Source organism: Xiphophorus couchianus, chromosome 15, assembly GCF_001444195.1.
Source record: "Xiphophorus couchianus chromosome 15, X_couchianus-1.0, whole genome shotgun sequence".
NCBI lineage: Eukaryota > Metazoa > Chordata > Actinopteri > Cyprinodontiformes > Poeciliidae > Xiphophorus > Xiphophorus couchianus.
Genome location: NC_040242.1, coordinates 19,861,272 through 19,882,119, shown reverse-complemented (window position 1 = coordinate 19,882,119; position 20,848 = coordinate 19,861,272). Strand labels below are relative to the sequence as shown.

Here is a 20,848-nt window from a genome sequence, read left to right as displayed (position 1 = left end):
CTAATGTCATACTATTTAGAGCATCACATTTCTGCAGCAGTCGGTCGGCGGGAGTCGTTCCAAAATAGATTAACTCCCCAGTTCGTGGCCTGTAATGTTTAGCATCTGACTTGTGGGTTAATAGCATTTATTAATAGAGGCAACTCATTAAAACGGTGTCTGTTTTTCACCCGGATTAGCAAACCAAACCACGGTCCCCCGAAGATAAGGGGGACAAATTCCCCAGTGAGTCTCCTCTGCAGATTACTGCCGTTTCCCATCATGCCTGCAGGGTTAACTGAGAGGCAGCGAGCGATTAGTCATCGGTTTCTGGGAATTCATGACAGCCCCTCATTTTCACATCAGCTCAGTGACGGTGCGAACGCACACTCTGAATGCGTTCTGTTTTAATCGGCCCCGCATGAACATGTTGGAGAATTTGGAACGACTCCACACTCACCAGACGTCCATTAGAGGCCTTAATCGTCCTCTTGAATTGTCACCGATTCTGATGTAAATGTGTTTTTTTCTTCTTTTTTTTCCCTCTCTACAGTGTTCATGTTTGAGCTGCGGAGTGTTGTATTTAGTATCAAATCTGAGCTCGGGAGACAGCTGGGACACAAAAGGCCAGCGTTCAGAGTGTGGGAGGATTAAAATGGTACTGCAAGCATGTAAGTAATGAAGTACCATAATGGAATTATGGGAGATTTTTGTTGTTAATTCAGGCCATTACTAAGTGGTTCCACCTACATTCTTTTAGCTGGCCCTGACTCAGGCACCACACACTCATCTGGACTCCCAAAAATAACTGTCAGTCTCAGCACTCTCCCAAAGAATTCACTGATGCCCACAACAACACTTGTGGACAGTAGAAGCCGTCCTGCCATGAAGGTAAAATTTTACAAACCATTCGGCAGGAAACAGTGTTCACATCTAAATGCTTTGTATGCTACACCTAACTCACAAAGTTGAGGACTAAATAGTCCTAGGACGTGCGGCATGACTGCTGACGGTGGCTGCATTGGTGAAGAAGAAATGGTCAAACTTGCTAGCATCCATTTGGTTTGTGGGAAATGAAGGAATTTGTCACAAGAAATGTAGGCAAACGGTACGCTCAACTATGAAATGTCAAGCATCTGTTGACAGTGTGCGAAGAGTCAGTAGCTGCACTTTCATTGCGAATGTTCACAAAGCTTTGTCGATATTCTACTAATGTCAAGAAAACACAATTTCGCAATTGCGGTGTTTCCATTAAATAAGGGACATTAAAAAAACATGCTGCATCGTCATCCTCCAACTACTTCCTGTTGCCTTTTTTTTTTGTGGTTTCTGCCAGTAGCTACATCCGGTTGTTATGAGTTTTGCAAAATTTTGAAATGGCCAAAAAAATAAAATAAAATAAATACACCATATTAAAGCAGCAGGATGGTGAATGAGAGTTTTTCAGAATTGCTGTGTTTCCATCAAGCAAATTTATTTCTGAAATGTCAAACTGTGCAGTTATATGGTCAAAGGAAACGCAGCTTGTGCGGCTCACAGAGTACGAAACAGTAAACCCGAGTATGTGGGAACCTTAACAGAACTGTAGTTGGACAGTCTGGCAATAAGTGGGAGTTCCACTTAATAAGCTGATGAGCTTTAAGAGAAGAGGAATGGCTCTTCCCTTAAAGGAATCACGACAAGCTGTTTATAAATTATATTAGGAGGATTAAAGAAGTAGGACTTTATGCAGTGATGTAGGGGTTTTAGATACACTAGCATATTAAGGCCTGAGACATATTTATAATGATATTATCAACAAACAAATAAAAGCATCAATTAATGGCTTTGACATTGGTTGCAATGTTGGATCCAAGCCAAGCCCACAGGCGACAACAAACCTTCGCTAAGAGCTCCGGACAGCTTGTCTGCAGAGCATCCCACCTCCCACACCGGGGTCTCTTTATTTGATCTATCTACTGTCATGACTCAGCTCGGGTCCCGTTTACTCAACCAACGCTTCTGTTTGCTTCTCCCAGACAGGTCTGCTGCTCAGTCATCGCCAATTTAATTAGAGCTATTCAGGGTTAGGGGGGAGAAAAACAATAACAGGGCGATGTGTCATAACACCAGACTGTGAAATCCTCTTATTGTCCTTACTCTCGGCCCGCTCCGCTTTCAGCTCTGCTCAGCGCCAAAGCAGGGAGATTACGGTCCGGGTAGACCTGTACGTGAGGCGCCCCTCGAATGTATATTTGGATATTCCCAAGCGGACCTCTCTAATGGGGGTTGGTGTGGCGTGATGGCAGCGATGGCACAATATTCCACACAGTCCAAACATTTAGTTCGGCTCACTTTCACGGTTCCACAGTCCAGCATTGAACTGCAGTGGAGTGTGTATTGTTAGTGTGAGTCGAGCGTGTGCTTCTGCTACTGTGCCCCTGTGATTGCTATTGATCTGCAAAAGGGGAGAAAATAGCGAGGCTTGGTCTGGATCGTGTGTGAGTGAAAGCGAAGAGCTAGATGATGCTCTGCTGTTCTGTTCGTATTTTGCTTTGGATGGATGCTACAATCTGTGGTGCACTCTGCTGCAGCTGGCTTAAGGGGATGGTTCATAACTGTTGAGATTAGCATCTCTTCAGAGGTTTTGAAGAGGACCTGCTATGCAAAATTTACATTTCGGACATTTTTATACTTCCTCTGCCGCTTCTGAAAACAGCTTAAGTGCTTAAACCCTCCCCCCAAAAAACTTCCTCTTCTTTTTGGCAATAATCAGTTAATTATTACATTTTCTATCGCACATTTCAGAAACAAGTGCTTTACATCATAGAAACACAAAAATAAAAAGTCATCAACAATTGAAACATTACATTTTACCAAGTGCTGTCATTACATATCAAAATGTTGCTTAGTGTTTCATTTATTATGGTACAAAAGTAACTGTAAACAGGTGGGTTTTTATTTAAAGGAGCTCAGTATTTCAGCTGTTTTGTAGTTTTCTGGAAGTTTGTTCCAGATTTGTGGCATGTATAAGCTTAATGCTGCTTTTCCATGTTTGGTTCTGGTTCTGGGGATGGAGAGCAGAATCAGAATCAGAAGACCTGAGGAGTCTGGAAGGTTGACACAACAACAGCAGATCTTTAGTGTATGGCGGTGCTAAGCTGTTCAGTGATTGACGTTTGTTGGTGTCTGGAAGATGAGTTGTTTCAAAAACCTCCCTATTGTTCACCTTATAAGACCTAAGTTTCAAATCTACGCCTGGATATATTTGCTTGCTTTAATTGTACGCAGTACTTTAAATGTCCTATGAGTAAATATATTTGCTCTTTTATCCATAATAACTGGAACTTTCAATAGCTAGTTATTTTCACAAGTTACCGTCTATTAAGAGAGTGCCCCTGAGATTACTTTCACTCTCTGCTACACCGGGAGTGAAATTACCGTAATAAACCAATATTGGCTGGAAAGCGTAACGTCTCCCCTTTCAGAAACCGTTGCAATTTTTCTGATAACGCAAAATGCGGCGGAATTACGGTACTGCAAATTTGGTGATATTATAGCCGATACGTTCGGTCTGGAAGGATTAAGTCACAATCAACATGCACCGTGGCGTTACCTAGCGACCAAAGTGGAGTTTCAGCCCGTTTCGTCAAATGGGTCTACCACCATATGCGTAATGGCTGCTGGAAAAGACAAGCATTTTGCTGTTGACTTACCATCAAGACACCACTTACGGCATTCTTGTTGGTTGTGCAGGAAGCTCCACTTCTGCTTCTCAAAGACAAGACGTCTTTGAGAAGAAGTTCTAAGAGGGAATCTCAAGTATTCACAGATTTGAAGTATTCACAAATAGTTTTGGTCCCAAACCCTCGCGAACACCGGGGGTCTCCTGTGTTTATACAGGCAAATAAGATATTAACTGCTCATCATTTTGAACAGAACCAACCCTGAGTTATCGTTTTAACAGGAGAGCTTCTCCTTTTGCTTAAATAAGCGAAGCTGCACTGAAAACACTGTTGACAACATTTTTTTAAAAGTCTTTTGACAGCAGCAGACACATTAAGACCCCAGAGTGTACTTGTTGAGGATAAAGCGGTTGTTTTCCCCTCACACAGAAAAAGCAAAAAAAATCAAACCTTTATTTTTTATCTGATGAAAAAATGCTGGGGCTTTTTCTCTGCATTGCTTGCTTTTTCACATTATTTTTCTTTTTAGCCTTTGAGAGCCAGAAAAGATATAAAATAATATTCCATCTCCTCTTGCATGGTGTTGAAATATTGAGGTCAAGCCATCTGATGCCCATTTCTTCTTATTGGTTTCCAAAAGTAATGTCTGCAATAATAGGCTTGTGTGTTTCTTTTTTACACCACGGACCCATGAAGAGGGGGCATAAAAGAAAAGGTCTATTTTGCTCTTTGGACTCTTCTCTCCTGCCTGATGAAAATAAATTAATCTGTATTTGTCTAAGCCTTTCATTTTAGCCAAAAGGAGGAAATGGAAAATCATAGATTCACTTCTTCTCTGCTCGTTTTCTATGTTGGATCTGTGATTTATGTCTGGATGAAGTTGGTATGAATACTCTTGCATGAGAATATTGTGCGGGAAAATAAGAAGCAGTTTTTAAAACAAAACTATTACAAAAACATTTGACATATATTTTTCTTAATTTTTGTCATGATCCACACGTTCGCATTTCCAATTTTTAACTTTTTTATTTTGACACATTTTAAGTTTGCTTCATTTTATCTTTAGAAAAGACAGGTAAGCCTCTTAATTGAAAGATTTGTGGCTCTAGAGACAGACAAGAAAATCTGTTAAAGGCAGCAGAAGAGTTGAAACATGGAAAGATCAAAGCAAATTCCTGTATTTGAATGGCCCAGTCAAAGTCCCACGGTTAAAAATCTGTGGTAAGATTGAGCAAAAAAAAATTTTTTTTTTAAATTGACATTTTGGCGATAGTTTGACATAATGTGAAGAGGTTCACTGAAATGCACACTAAGAAAACACAACAGGTGATCCAACTGAAAAAAAGAGTTATTTTGTTACAAGTAGTCAAATTAAAGTTATCAGATAAATATATTCAATATAAACAAATGTAAATAAAGTAAGATTGACAAACCTAATTCAATTTCATGTCACAAATTCACTACATTTGATGATGTTGGAGCTCCGTTCTCTTTTTTTCAGTGTAGGATAACTTTTGCAAGGCGCTGCAACCTGTGAGACGGTGCCAAGGCAGCACCAGGAAGGAAATTTAAAAAAAGGGGGGGGAAAAGTAGGAAACTCTTGTCTTCATTTGAGTCTCTGAAGTCATCTGTTTCTAAAGCTTCTTTCGTGCTACACACACACGGAGAGAGAGAGAGAGAGAGAGAGAGAGAGACAAAGAGAGAGGCAGTAGCTCCAAACAAATCTACAATGGTGTTTGAGATAAAAGGAGACAGATGATGCCTGGATTCCAGTTTTACTGTGGGGAAAGCCTAAAATCTCAGCTGGAAAAATTATGCCAGTATATAAAAAAAAAAAAAGACTAATTTACCACCTAGTGGATGTAATTCCTATTAGCTCACTTGGTTTGCTAAAAGAAAACCCCTTTTTTTTGCCAACGTGTACGAAAAACACAAGCACGAGAGATGATTTTCTATAACAAAACACATTTTCCATTGTGCGTCTGGCAGCGTAATGAGAGGTGGATTCATGTTGCTGCCTTAGCTCCCTCATTTACTTCAGACAGATGAAACGACAAATGTTGCTCAGGTAACTTTTGTCACTTCTCGTGCGAGGAATTTCAGGATCTGTAATGACCTGCCTGGTAGGAGCTCGTTATGAGCAGCATTGTCTTGAGCTTTGAAAACTCCAGTGTTTTCTTCAGCCCTGCGACAAGGAAAGCGTAAATAATCAGCTTGGTTCACACAGTTTAGACTCTGGTGGCAGATTAGCTTTACAGATTGCTGTTGTTTTGCGGTTGCTAAACGGAATTGCGCTACACTAAAAAAGCATTCGCAACCCATCAGCTTTTACCATCTTGTCATGTTATAACCAAAAAATTCAGACGATGTAATTGGAGTTTATGTATGACATCAGAGCAGAGCTGAATTCTGATTTAATGAAGTGATTTAAAGGGACAGTATTGTTTGTCCAGCCATATTATATCATTTTATAGCACAATCAAGTAACCACTGCAGTATTATCAGTTCTCTGGTTTGACTTTCTATATGTATATGTTTGAGTAAAATGAACTCAATTGTTCTTTTATTCGGTGAACTACTGACATGTCTCCAAGCTGAAATTTGGTATTTCTTTGCAGAAAATGAGAAATGGTGAAAATAACGGAAAACGATGCAGTGCTTTCACACCTCAAATAATGCAAAGAAAACAAGTTCATGTTCGTTTAGAAACAACAATACTAATGTTTGAACTCAAAGTTCAGAAAACAACATCTGGTAGAATAATCATGAGGTTTTCAGTGGGGTTCAGTGTAGTGGGCTCTTCATTTTTTCCCAAGCTGTATGTTACCTTCAGTTGTTATAAAAATGTTGTATATAACTAATATGACTTCAGGGAAATTTGAGTTTGTAATTTCACTACAGATAAACTGTAGTGAACTTCACTAGTACCAATAAACCCATTATTTCTGCCACAATAATGGATCTTTCTTGCAACGTTTTCTTGCTATTTCTTGCGTATTAAAACTTATTGAAAATATCTAATTCTAGATAAGTCAAATTGATATATTACGCTCTTTTGACTACTTGATTTGGCCTTGTTTTAACCTTTGAGGTGGTGGGCTAAAACTCCCCCCAGCTTTTTGCATAGATTAATATTATTAACAGATGTTTTTCAGGCTGCAGCAGTTGTAGTTTTGAATTCCCATAACACGGAGCTCAAATAAGTTCCTCGGCAACAAACTGGAAATAACGTCCCACTCATATTGGATACGTATATGTCAATGGCTCATTATTCTGTAATTCTGAAATGCGACTGTTATGTAATAACGCATATGTGCCCTCCCCTGCCCCAGCGTGCTTCAAGTGAACTGTTACTAAAACTAGAGCATTACCGGCTCACGTAATCAATAAGGTCAGATGAAATACCAGGAAGTGGGGCGGGGAATGTTTTCCAATTAAAGGGGGCAAAAAAAAAAATTAAACCTGAACTTTTGATTAGAGATAGGAAATGATCTATTTTGAAGGTATAAAAGAGAAAGGTGATAATAATAAACCAACCAACTAGCCTGTGCTGACATGTTCAATCCTGGAAAAGTCTTTGTAAATAATTTCTCCCAGAATTGACCGACGATGCCTCATTAAGAGGCAGATGGAATGCACAGCGGCAGAATTGAATTACTCTTGGAGAGCCGTCCCCCTTTTTCCTCGTTTCATTCTGATTTGTGACTCCGCCGTCTGCCAGCTGAGGCACCCATCCCGCAGAAACAAAATGCCACCCCAAGCTCCATTTGCTGACAGGAAAGCCCGACTGTTTCCATTTAGAGCCATGATTAGGACCTGGAAGCGCGTGGGGGTGGAGGGTGATTCTCCAACATCCCGCTGCTCAAAATGGCTCCAAATTCAAAATTCAACAACAACAAAAAAAAACAACGCACTCAACAACATGTACCGTTTCATCGCCGTATCATTACGATTAATTATAATAAAATCTCAAAGAAAGAACTGGTCAATCCTATTTGCTCATTCCTTTCAATATTTGTTGTTCATCGCAAAATGTACAGCAGAACAAGAATATCCCACCGTTTCAGGTACAGTGAATGCAGCAGGATTTCAAGTTCAACTTAAGAGGAAATAAAGCTAAAGAGGCTGGAATGGTGTTAGCGAAGACAGAACAACTCAAATAATTTTGGTCTGTAGATTTAAATGACTCACCAAACAAATGAATTTCAGGCCTTTTTGTGCAGCAAAAACCTGCCTTTGTTTTTTCTTTTTCAATAAATTCCTGAATTAATTATTAAATAAGGGTTTTTTCCCCCTAGCAAACTAGTTGAAAATGATCAACCAGTACAATTCTGGCAGGTCATAAAGTATCTTGCAAAAGTATTGAAGCCCTTTGAGGTTTTTCACACTTTGTCACACAGGAGCCGCAAACTTCGATGTTATATTTAGATTTAAGAAGAAAAGTAGGTTACCATTTTAAAGGGGAAGGAAAATAATACAAGATGTTTAACCAATGACAATATAAAAAAAGAGAATGATTTTTGGAGGCAAATTAAATGACTATTAAAATCTAATTCCAGCATTTTGCCTGCCTTACAGACCACAGAGGAACCCTGGAGATCTTGTTAACTAGCTCATTCAAACGCTATACTCTTCCTACAAACAAAACAAAAGAAAGAATTTGATTACGGTTTGTGTTATGTTAGACACATCAATGCTCATTTAATGGTTAAAAAGTAACAGAACACACTAAGAACATCATCACTCTAATGAAAATTGTCTGAATACACCCACACATAACAGGAACAATATACACCTACAGCAAATATGCCTACAGTAATGGAAACTGTCTTAATACAATAAAATATGTTAAAAATACAATGTAAACATTACAACAGGAAAGATTTAAATAGTTAAATATTACATATAAATAAATAAATAAATAAGCAGATTTTACTTCAAGTAGCACCAAGCTGCTGCTGCTGTTTTACTCAGCTGGTAACACACGCCCAACCACCACAGCTGCTAAATGTGACAAACGCCACATTGTGACAGAAGGAAACCAGAACCAACAACAGAACCCTGTTCAATAACCAGAGACAACAACATCACACCTCTTGAACGTTTAAACCAAAACAGAACCCTGACAACATCATTTGGTCAAACAACACCCTGCGGGTCTCCGTATTTATTTGTATGGATGTGCGTGGTGGAGCTGCTTGGTCTTGGCTCGTTTTGAAAGTCCAACCCTGATTGGCCGCGTGCACGTTCTCAAAGGCTCCAGCCTCCTGGGTAGATCTGGTGGTGGTCCTGCACACAAAGGGAGTGCTGGGGTTGAACTCTGTGTACACAGTGTTCCTGCTGCTTTTAAAGGTGTTTTCACAACTAACAGGGGATCAAGATTGCAACGCTTGCTCCAGTTTCAGCTGGTACGGTTTGTTTTCATGCTGCGCTGTGTCAAACGAACCAAACTCTTTGAAAAACCTGTTCCACTCCTCGCCTGTGGTGGCGCTGCATCAAGAACTACTGAAGGAAACGACATGAAAACCTCAGAAGAAGACACTGAGCGCAACTTCCTTCTTCATGAAATGGAAACAAAAATGGAGTGGCATCAGATTTTAGCGGTTGTAGGATTTCACTTTTGTGTTTGGCGAAAGACCACGAGCCATTTCTCATAGTAGCGCCAGGCTCCTATGTTTGTTTTGGTTGTACTTACCCAGAACCGCATGTAACGCACCAAAAGCGTTACGTGCTTCAAAAACGCGTCCAACGCTTCGAGTTCGACGCGTATGCACTTTGAATGCAGACGCTTGACATTTTGCTCTACACCTAGCGTTTCACGCGTTTGGTTTATGGTCAAAGTCTATGCAGAGACGCGTCGAGGGCGTGTCAGACGCATCAGCTCTAGCCATTTTTTCCATTGGACGCTCGGGAGGCTTCAAATGCCTCCACATAGACTTTGAATTTAAACCAGACACACCTGACGCTTACTGAGGCCACCAAATCGGATCCCCTCAACACCTTGGCTGCGCCTAGAAATTCTGTCCATGAAAGTGATGAACAGAATCGGTGACAAAGGGCAGCCCTGGCGGAGTCCAACTCTCACCGGAAACGAGCCCGACTTACTGCCGGCAATGCGGACCAGACTCTGACACCGGTCATACAGGGACCTGACAGCCCGTATCAAAGGGCCCGGTACCCCATACTCCCGGAGAACCCCCCACAGGGCTCCCCGAGGGACACGGTCGAACGCCTTCTCCAAGTCCAGGAGAAGGCGTTTGGTGGCCTCAGGATCTCATCTCTGCTTTTCGCAGACGATGTGGTCCTTTTGGCTTCATCAGATCGTGATCTGCAGCTCTCGCTGGATCGGTTCGCAGCCGAGTGTGAAGCGGCCGGGATGGGGATCAGTGCCTCCAAATCCGAGGCCATGGTCTTGAGCCGGAAAAGGGTAGAGTGCCTTCTCCGGGTCAGGGGGGGTGTCCTGCCCCAAGTGGAGGAGTTTAAGTATCTCGGGATCTTGTTCACGAATGGGGGAAGAAGGGAGCGGGAGATCGACAGGCGGATTGGCGCAGCGTCTGCTGTCAAGCGGGCGCTGTACCGGTCCGTCGTGGTGAAGAGAGAGCTGAGCCAAAAAGCGAAGCTCTCGATTTACCGGTCGATCTACGTTCCCACCCTCATCTATGGTCATGAGCTTTGGGTCATGACCGAAAGAACGAGATCGCGGATACAAGCGGCCGAAATGGGTTTTCTCCGTAGGGTGGCTGGGCTCTCCCTTAGAGATAGGGTGAGAAGCTCAGTCATCCGGGAGGGACTCAGAGTAGAGCCGCTGCTCCTTCACATCGAGAGGAGCCAGTTGAGGTGGCTTGGGCATCTGGTCAGGATGCCTCCTGGACGCCTCCCTGGTGAGGTGTTCCGGGCACGTCCCACCGGGAGGAGGCCCCGGGGAAGACCCAGGACACGCTGGAGGGACTATGTCTCTCAGCTGGCCTGGGAACGCCTCGGGATTCCCCCGGAGGAGCTGGAAGAAGTGGCCGGGGAGAGGGAAGTCTGGGCCTCCCTTCTGAAGCTGCTACCCCCGCGACCCGACCTCGGATAAGCGGAAGAAGATGGATGGATGGATGGATGGACACCTGACGCTTTTGGTGTGAACGCACCATTAGCTATTTTGGTTAGCATCAGAGTTCAATAGCACATTCACACCTCTCCAGACTGTGTAGGCAAACGGACTGGAGTTGGATTAAAGCGGATTAAACAGGGCTGCTGTGAATCCACCTAAAGAGCATATGTTTGTTGGAACATTTTCTTATACAGTGTAAAATATGCATTCGATTTGAAACGATTTTCAAACTTCACTTTGACGATTTTAAATATTTAAAGGCAGCTTTACTTTGAGCAGATGCCATCAGACTGGTAATGAAGAAGAGGATTTGTTTCTACTACCTTTCCTACATGCTGCTGTTAATGGGGATTTTCATATATAAAACCTTAATCTATGTTGTTTCAACAGGGTTTTGATGCACCTCATTTGCACCAGACTATTTGTAATGAAGATGTGATATTTTTCTACACCTGCCAATTTCATTTTGACAACTTTCCTCTCTGATGTGAAAATCTCCCACACCTCCTGTGATAAGCCATCCCGGTTTTGGCAAATATATAAATGGCATGAGTCACAGTTTAAAAATGAAACTCACTGTGGCTCAGCTGCTCCGAGTCAGGCAGACGCATGAAGGATGGAGACCAAACTTTAACTTTCTGCTCCGCCTTCTGGGACTCTGAAAACAACATGATCACAAGTCAGGACTGGTCAATGCTTACATTCTGACACGTTTTTATTTTCTCATTTCAAAACTTATCAGAACTTTACAAAGTTTTCAGTGATTTTGAACCTGTAATTATAGAGTTAAAGACCTCTATGAAATAATGATAGATATTTCTACAGCTGTCAGGGTCTAGGCAATAGATAGATAGATGGATGGATGGATGGATGGATGGGTAGAAAAATACAAGCAGTATCTGGAAATTTTATGTTTTTATAAATTTTGTACATGAGTCAGAAAACTCACATGTACATCTTTAAATCTAACCTTTGCTCTTCTCTGTGGTGTCCACCGATGGTTCCTGCTCCAGGTTTCTGTTGAGAGGTACTTCCTGTTCGCCATCACTCCTGATAACCGGACAGGAAACGGCTGGATCAAGTCTACACATCACCAGGCCCTGGTCTTCAATAGCTTTATCAAAAAATGGACATAAGACAGCTGACCTCTCTGGAGTCCAATAAATAATCACTGTATGGCTGAATCTAAATGTTATTCTATGGCTCAGATGATTTACATATTATTTACCCTTTCTACATAAACCCTGATCCATTGCACTTTCCTTCCTCTCCTGTTTCTGGTATATGATATATTACACCCACCAGCCTCTGGTTTGTCTTACCACTGAGTCCAAGAACAGCAGATATTATTGTTTTTCTTTATACCTCCAGAGTTTGAATATTACCACATTATATCTGATGGGGGAATAGCTATAGATGCATGAGTGTTCTTCATATAGATATTAAAATATATACCATCTAACCTAGTGAAAGTATTCACATCACATTGAATCTAATCACATTAAGCCATGTCATAACGACAAACTTTAAATGTTTTATTGGGATTTTATGAGACCAATGTGGTGAATAAATGTAAAGTGGAAAGAAAACAAACAAGAATCCGACAAGTGTGCGTTTGTGTTCAACCCTATGAGTCAATACTTTATAGAAGCACCATCTGGAGCCCAGTGTTTGGGGGAAATCTCTACCAGCTTTGCACCTGAGAGTGTTTTTATACCTGACACTTCGCTGTTCGCTTTCACTGCACTGAGTCAAACGGACCAAACACTTTGAAAAATCTGTCACCTTCCTCACCTGTGGTGGCGCTGCACCAAGAACCACCGAAGGAAACGACACAAAAACCTCAGAAGAAGACACTGAGTGCAACTTTCTTATTCATTAAGTGTAAACAAACATGGAGTGTCGTCAGATTTTCGCAGTTGTAGGTTTTCGCTTTTATCTTTGGTAAAATACCATGTGCCACTTATTCCACTAGCACTGGACTAGCACATTTGTTTTAATTGTATTTACCCAGAATACCGATCCGCTCAGCGTTCACATATGCATTCGAACCTCGTCAGAGTTCTCTTCAACCGAACTGAGACCTAGGTTTTCAGGCAGACCAGAGTTCGCTTTTTTGGTTTGCATTAAAGTTCAATTGCGAATTCACACCTCCCCAAATCAACTGGACTCTTTAGGCAGCTAGAGTTTGATTAAAGCTGACCAAACAGGGCCAGTGTGAATACACCTTGAGACTTTCACCCATTTTTCTTTGCAAAATACATCAAACTCATTCAGGCTGGATGGAGAGAGTCAGTAAATATTCATTTTAAAGTCTCGCCACAGATTCCAGTCCACTCTACATCCTGTGATCTATGAAACATTGAAATCTGGCTGTCCTGTTGGAAGAGAAACTTCTGTTCCAGGCTTATGACATTTGCGACCTGAAACAGGCTTTGGCTTTTATGCAACTTTGCATTTAAAATATCATTATTTATAGACTAATGCAAAGTTGGTCATTTTAATGGACTTTTAATGCAACATTTAGTACAACTTTGCATTAAAAATGTCCTTATTTACCGAATGACACTTCATGACAAAAGTCATAGCCATTCATGTAGACTCCTTCATGTTCATAACAGGTGTTATGTCATGTTTCCATAACATGTCATAAACACGCATATATCAGTCTTATGCATATGTCAGTCTTATGCACACCCCTTCAAATAAAGTGTTACCCAGGCTTTATTCCAGGATTGTCCAAGATTTATCTCTACCCAACTTCCCATAATCTACGACCAGCTTCCCTGTTGCCTGTGTGGGCCTACTGTCTAAAATCGCAATAAAATATCTTGAAAAGATCCAAGGGAGTGCAAGGAATGGTACAATGTACAAACATATTCAATAAAATAATAACAAATCTACAAACACACTTATCTTTCAACACAGCTACCTGTTGACGTGTGAACGTAGCATTCCAGTCCAGGGCTACTCAGCACTTTGGTAGAGTGGTCCTCCGAGGACTCGGGTAAATCAGGCGAGGGCGGCCTTGTGAATTCGTTTCTACTGATATCAAAGAATAAGTTGAGCTCCTGTAAGACCCTGCCAAAGTGTTCCTTCATTTCAAAGTCAAAACTGGTGCTTAGATCACAAGAGGGTCCATCAGAGTCAGTAGGAGCAGCAGAAGACGCTGACTGCGGGTTCAATTCATCATGTGAGCAGAGAGAGGAATCATTGGTTGATCCGCTGTTTGGCTCTTTTTCCAGGTTTGGGGTGAAGTTTGGGACATCATTAGAACTGGAATCACTGGAGTCAAACCCATTCTCTGTGTACTCCTTCTTATCTTCAAGTGTCTTTTCATTGATCTCACTTTCTGCCACTTGCATGTGGTGTTCTTGTTCTTCCTGGGGTGTGTTCAGGAGCTCTGTGGCACCATCATCATCATCTGGAAAGAGTTTGATCTTTTCAAACGTGTCAAACCCACCGAGCTCATCCTTGCCGGGAGTGAAGGCTGATGGGAAATATCTGACGCCATGGAGAGCGTTTTGAGATGGGCACGGAACGACTGCGTCAGTCGTAGGAGGAACGGTGTGGAGCGTGGACACATCAGGCATGTGTTGATCGTGAGCCAAGCAACCTAGACTTTGTTCTGGATCTTCTCCGTTATAAAAACTCAACCTGGTCTCTGCCCATTCACTAACATCTTGAATGGGAGACTCTTCCCTAATGTCGTCTTCAAACTCACTTTGCTTCTGCATGCGCTCCCCAGTTTCCCACTCTTCTATATTTATTTCTCCGCCAACTTTTACTTTCTGGTTTTGTTTCTTGCCTTCAGTCGTCACACAGGTTACGCAAATATTGCCCTCAAAAGATTCACCGAGCTCATTTTCTTGTTTGTCGTCAATACTATTGAGATTTCTGCCATGTTTTTGTGTTTCTCCTTCTTTCTGGTAACTGTTGCAGTCTCCTTGTTTATTTTGCCACTCCGATTCTAAATTCCTCAATTCGTCGGTTTCTGTTTCTTTTGGAGAATTACTTTGTATGAACCCAGCAACCTCTTCCACTTTGTCAGTTTTGCTGTGCAAGTATTCCAGCTCAGGCATCTCCACGTGGTCAGGGCTGACAGCAACTTTCAGCCGACTTCCCGTCGTAATGCAGATCTCTCCAGTTCCATCATCTCCAGCAAATGCAGGACTGGATTTGCCCTCATTGTCGGTCTGGTCTTGCATCAAGTTGTTTGTTTTGCCAAGCTTATTTTCATCTCTCTGAAGCTGCTCAGAGTCTGGAATTGAATCCAGTGACGCTCTGACTTCAGAACAAAGTGGAGAAGTTGCTTCAGTGTGGCAGACTTCAACTAATGGAGATAATTCTCCACCTGCAGCGCCGTCTGAGTTACAGAGCAGTCGTTCAACCTCCTCATCAATTTCACTCCAGATTACAGGGTCAATTACACAGAATGCGTCGGCCTCATTATCTTCTTCGGCAGCCTCTTGACTGATTCTAACAGCTGCTGGAATCTCTGCCTCTACCACATAGTTGTGATCCTTGAAACTCACATTTTCAGCTGATAGGGTTGTGCCTGACACAAACTCACAGCAAGTAATCAATTCCTCAGAAGATTTGACAAAGGTATTGCTTCCTTGACCTTTTGTTTCTACGTCTGAGACATTTTCAGGAATCCGATGGTCAGATTTCTGACAATGATCCGCTTCAGCGTTTGAGCAGAGTGGGAGAGCATCTTGGAAGGAGGATGTGGGACTCCTCAGAGGTGCCTTCTCTCTCTTTATATCACCCTCTACAGCATCTGCCAGTTGGCTGAAAGCATGACATAAATCTGTGTCAGCCGCCTGATGTGAACAGAAGGTGACTGCCTGAACGAGACTGGGTTGAGTTTGAGCCCAAGTCCCAAGATTCCCATCATTCTCGTCATTCTGAAGACAGACACCAGGATTTTCACCCTCGAGCGACTTCTCCAGCAGTTTACAGTCGGGAAGTCTGGGTGTGCTGTTGCTGGCGGGACTTAGCTCGTCTGTTTCGATAACAAAAGACTTCTCCTCTCTCTCGACACTCACACACACCTCATTTGACTCTGAAGTCACATGAGTAGCAGGAGTAACATCTGAAGGAAGTCCTGTAAGGTTTTCATCATGATACTGCCCACTCTCTGCTGTTATCAGGCCGTCGGTCTCCTGGAGGTTATTCGTCAATAGGCTGCTAATCGCATCCTGAGACGTCCGAAGCTGTGAAGAGTCGAACCCGCTGTTCCCGTGGAGGTCTTCTGTCGCCGCGCAGTCTGTCCTCGCTCGTTTTGGAGAAGGTGGTGGGAAAGTGGGCTCTGTTTGCGGACTGATTCCTAGGGGGATTGTTTCCATTTTCTTCCTGTAAGAATACCTAAAAAACAAACAGATAAGCAGCATTAACACTACCTTCGAGAACGGCAACACATGATTATTTTCTGTTAATGAAAGTACAGGAAAACTTTCTTTTTTTAGGAAAAGCGGTCAAACTTAAATGTATTAAAGGTTCTTCTTTTGCTTTGAACTTGTATATCTAGCACATTTGTTAACTTATCAGACGCCAAAGTTATTCTAAGAATCTCCTTGTGTTATTGTGTGCATTGTATCAGTTAAACATCAGTAAGTAACAGCCTGAATCAGGGACAGGATAATCTTACATGGACCTCAAGTTAGTCTATAACCAGCAGTAAAATAACTGATGGCCATCATTTAAATACATAAATGATATAACCTTCCGTCTCCTTTTTCCTCCCTCCCATTTTTTTGGTAGTTTTCCTTCTACAGAGGCCTTACAGTGACACAAATTAGACATATTAATACATTTTTTGTGTTTTTTTTAATACAATGCTATGCTTAATTATTTGAATAAATTGAAAATACCTATATCAAATGAATAAATCAATATTTTTAAATACATGATAAAGTTCTCAATATATTGCATTACAAAGTAACTATATTGGGGAATCCAATTAAAATTTAAATCAGGCATAAAAAATATTCTAAGTAATTTTTAATTATTTATAATAATAAAAATATATTTTTCTGTCATTTTTAACTTTTCCTTACATAAGTCAAAAAGAAAAAACATGATACTGAAAAACATACTTTTTACTTCCTATTTCAAAGTCAAAACTGGTGCTTAGATCACAAGAGGGCCCATCAGAGTCAGTAGGAACAGCAGCTGTAAAAACTACGGCATGAAAATACAGTAAGGTGGCTGGATTTTGAAAATACAGCTTTTTACTGTGATCTGAAATGCCTATGGAAAGTACAGTGTATATGGGACGTGACTGGACCGTTGGATCACGTACGGAAATTTACAGCTGTACTGTAAATTTTTAATGTACAGTTGCATTGTGGGATTTTTACCGGATGGAGGCGAACTTTCATGGGCTAGACTAGGGCAGGGCCAACAATGACTTTCACCGGGTAAGTATTGCAGTTTTGTGTTTGTTTGTGTAAAAAAATATATTTTATGTGGTTATATTGAGCTACTCTCACTTGTTTGCTGAAGCTAACTTCGGTTATTTCTCAGCTAGCATTATGTGCAACACAAGTGCTTTTTAGTTCAGTTCACCTAGAATAATATGCAGATGGCTATATTCTGGTCTTTTTGCGGAAGTTGTTTGAGTGTAAGATGCCTCAACTGTTTTCTTTTCTCGCACACAGGACTGTCAACGGTAACGCGTTAGCGCACGCGATTAACCTGAACATTTTAATGCCTTAATGCAGTGGTCCCCAACCACCGGGCCGCGCAAGAAATAATGAACTACTTCCGGATCTTTTATTTTGAAAATCTTAAACCGGATTTTACCGGTTACGTGTTGCGCTTCAAAATTGAGCCAACTTGCAGCAGAATGAGTAACAAAACAACATCGGAGTACTGCGCGCATAACCACCCCCCCCTCCAACTTTGTGCACATCTACTAGACCGCAATTTCACGTGCACGAATTACACCGGTCTTCGCTGGCTGGGTGAAGACAATATAGTGCCGCCTCATCACAGGAAATGAATGTAGAGAAACATTTCTAAACCAACGTTTAATACAAACTGACTTGCTATAAACCTTCCTGAATGTAAAAACCTGGAAAACTAAGAAACTTCAGACATGGTTGGTTTGAGACAACAGAACATTTTTTGAGAATGTGGATGTTAGATATGATCTTCATGTTGCCCTTGGAGGTATCATAAAAGAGTGGGGCATCCAATAACTAGAAATTAAAATAGATCTCATCTATCAGTTGGCTCCTGAACAGGTTTGGTACCACTTGTATCCATGTGTAGTGGAGTAAATTTCTCTTAGTTGCTATTGAGTATGGGAGATTACAAATGCAAGATAATTGCTTGAATTTTAAATTGTTGCAGTGCAGCAAGAGGGCTTTGCACAGCTGTGTGCATATTTATATCTCAAGCTTACAAAGTTAGGCATAGTGATTAATTGTGATTAATCAGCCAGTGCCAGATTATCTATGGGCGACCGCCCAGGCCGGCATCTTGTGGGGTATGACAAGATCGACCTCTCACCCCTTTCACCGCCCCAGATACTCCAATTATCTGTGTCTCACTGTAACTTCCATCCTTCTGTCCATAGACTAATGGATGGAAGACATAGTGACATGTTGCCATCTCATTGTATCTGCCATCCTTAGGTCTACAGATAGAGACACAGAAGGTGTCTCTGTCTGCAAACATAATATATGGATAGAGACAGAGGAATGTATCTGTCTATGGAAATGTCTCTGTGTACCTGAGTATTAAATTAAAACTAATATCACTGAACATTGTTATTTTTCAGGAAACGGCATCAAGGGCACAAGCGGATCCAGCAGCTCCTTTTGGCACCTAGAGTATTTTTTCATAGGTGAGAACTATGGGAACTATTTTAGTAATGCCTTTACAAAACATATTTGGTAGTTCACAGGCATCTAATCTAAAAATGCAATATGTACTTTAAAAAAAAATAAACGGGTAGTTTTGAAAAGTCTCCCATCTGTTTCTAGGCAATTCATAGGCCTCAACCCAGAAAGCGGAACAAAAGCTGCAAACGGAAAAGTGACATCAACCAACAGGACGACTTATGGAAAACACAGCAGTGTGTCTCCTTTCTCCTCCTTCATGGACTACCAGTGGAACTTTGAAAAAGGTAAAATTACACATTTACACACAATCAGTTCTCTTACTCCATCTCTCTCCCTGTCTGTCTTTTTCTCTGTGTGTCTCTCTGTATCTGTCCTGTCCATTTCTAATAGACAAGACAGGAGGACAGCTACAATGAAGGAAGGTCAGAGAGTGTCTGTCCACTAAATCTTTCCTTTTCATCCTGCCTGTCTTTAACTGACATAAATGCAGTTTAATGTGCTGTTTCTTTCACGTATTAAAACATGTTTTTCTTTCTTTATCTTCCAGCAACCCTTTGATGATTTCTGGAGACGTTCAGGACTGAGACCAACTCAGAACTCATCCATGTTGGTTTTGTTTGGCTGTTCACTAAGTCTTAAACTTGCCCAAATGTTTACGATGTACTGTTGGGGCTCCAATAAAGTTTTGAAAAATATGTAACTTCAATATTTGACATTGATGGATCCCTTCCTTCCTTCAAAGGCATTTAGAATTTTGACTGCAAGCTTTACATGGAAAAGCTGGTAAAACATTGTTTTTATGACTTTGACATGCAGTTTGCTTGGAAACTTTGACGTTTGGGCCATTTTGTTTTAGTAAAGATTATTTAATTCATTGTATTCAATGTAATATTACCATGATTGTAAATGTATCAGTTATGTTTTTAGATCAAAGTATTTTTCACTTTGGTTGCAATGCTTTGACTTCTATGTAACAAGCAAATATTGCTGCTGCAAAATACTATATTTTGTTTTGCTTCAGTTTGTCAGATTTAAATTGGCAGTAAAATAAAGCGATTTTAAAATATACATGTATATTTTTTAAATTAGAAAAATAAAACAGTTTTTGAGAGTTTGGTAAATTATGTTGCAAGTTCACATTTAAACTTTTAAAAGCTAGCAAAGTATGCAGTTTTATGAACTACTGTAAAATTAAAACTTTTTGTAATTCTACTACAGGACCACTGTAATTTTATTTTTGATAAAAATGTGATGAAATCACAGTAACCATGTTATATAATTACTGTGCTATTTTAAAGAAATTACAGTAACACTAATTAAATTACAGTAATATAATAATAAAAATTACAGTAAAACTGCAATAAAATCACAGTAAAACTAATAAAATTACAGTAAAATTGTAATAAAATTACAGTAAAACTGTAATATAATTACAGTAAGGCTACTCCAACCTTAATGTTATATGATAAATGTATTGACTAAAGCTGGTTGTAGAAAGCGTTGACAGCAACAATTGCACCACCTGTGATTTTGAATAGAATTACGGTAACTTGACTTCGGACATCTGCTTTCAAAGGATATTTCTGATTTTAAAATAATTTCACTTATCTTTGCTCACATAGAGTCATGGTAAAAAGAAATTATAATAAAGAGACAACCTCCTGTTCAGATTTCTTGGGTATCAGGAAGATTCGGGCTGAACTTTATTGTTATACAGTTTTAGACATATATATATATATATATATATATATATTATACCTTTGTTAAAATCATGGAATAGACAGAATACTGTTTTTCGCACTATGATACTTTTTTGTTTTGAATTTTTTTTTTTAAATTAGCTATCAATTTTACCAAACCTTACAAGGAAACTCTGGCTTCATGCTAACCTAAATTATTTTTTTTAAATAAATGTCTGTGATATTAGTTTACATTTAAAGTTGTAATGATTTTATGCCCTTTATTCGGCAGTTAGACAGCTCAAAGTACTCACCTACTAAATGAGCAGTTTAATCTTGTCGCTAACCTCAGTTAGCTTCCTGGCTAACGCTCTTTTTGAGCTTTGCTGTCAGTGGCGGGAAACTGTTGCGGCTGCTAAAGAAACAACTACTGAATAATAAGCGGTCTAATTAGGCGCTGCTCGTCCGCCATTACTTTGACCCCGTTTCTAATACAAGCAGCGCGTGACAGTTAAGAAAATATGCTTATGTGGAGCAGAGAAAGGGAGAGTTCATTGTTAGTTCTTGTCCAGT

General features: G+C 40.6%; 1 protein-coding gene and 2 long non-coding RNA genes across 3 annotated transcripts in view; 2 read left to right on the top strand and 1 right to left on the bottom strand.

Moving 5' to 3' along the window:
- The window catches only part of LOC114159043 (uncharacterized), a 25,331-nt gene extending 13,436 nt beyond the window's left edge, over nt 1-11,895 (top strand). The window contains exons 2-4 of the long non-coding RNA XR_003598529.1: nt 533-650; nt 740-870; nt 11,754-11,895. This is a non-coding gene — a long non-coding RNA (uncharacterized LOC114159043). The remainder of the gene's footprint in view (nt 1-532; nt 651-739; nt 871-11,753) is intronic.
- Nucleotides 8,309-20,848, bottom strand: LOC114159028 (uncharacterized). The gene is made up of 5 exons (XM_028041059.1): nt 20,590-20,848; nt 13,673-16,110; nt 11,711-11,854; nt 11,318-11,398; nt 8,309-8,933 (listed from the first exon to the last, which is right to left on the bottom strand). The coding sequence occupies exons 2-5, from the start codon at nt 16,089-16,091 to the stop codon at nt 8,812-8,814; spliced, it is 2,766 nt and encodes a 921-aa protein (XP_027896860.1). The 5' UTR covers nt 16,092-16,110; nt 20,590-20,848; the 3' UTR covers nt 8,309-8,811.
- On the top strand, nt 17,765-19,662 carry LOC114159044 (uncharacterized). The gene is made up of 3 exons (XR_003598530.1): nt 17,765-18,598; nt 18,738-18,880; nt 19,144-19,662. It is a non-coding gene; the product is annotated as an uncharacterized LOC114159044 (long non-coding RNA).

Excerpts from the sequence above, each read along its gene's own strand:
- LOC114159028 (XM_028041059.1), bottom strand. The coding sequence starts at position 16,091 with ATGGAAACAATCCCCCTAGGAATCAGTCCGCAAACAGAGCCCACTTTC. Across the intron at positions 11,855-13,672 it reads CTACGTTCACACGTCAACAG|CTATTGAAGACCAGGGCCTG; the intron begins GTAGCTGTGTTG and ends TTTTTGATAAAG. Across the intron at positions 11,399-11,710 it reads CACCACAGAGAAGAGCAAAG|AGTCCCAGAAGGCGGAGCAG; the intron begins GTTAGATTTAAA and ends TGTTGTTTTCAG.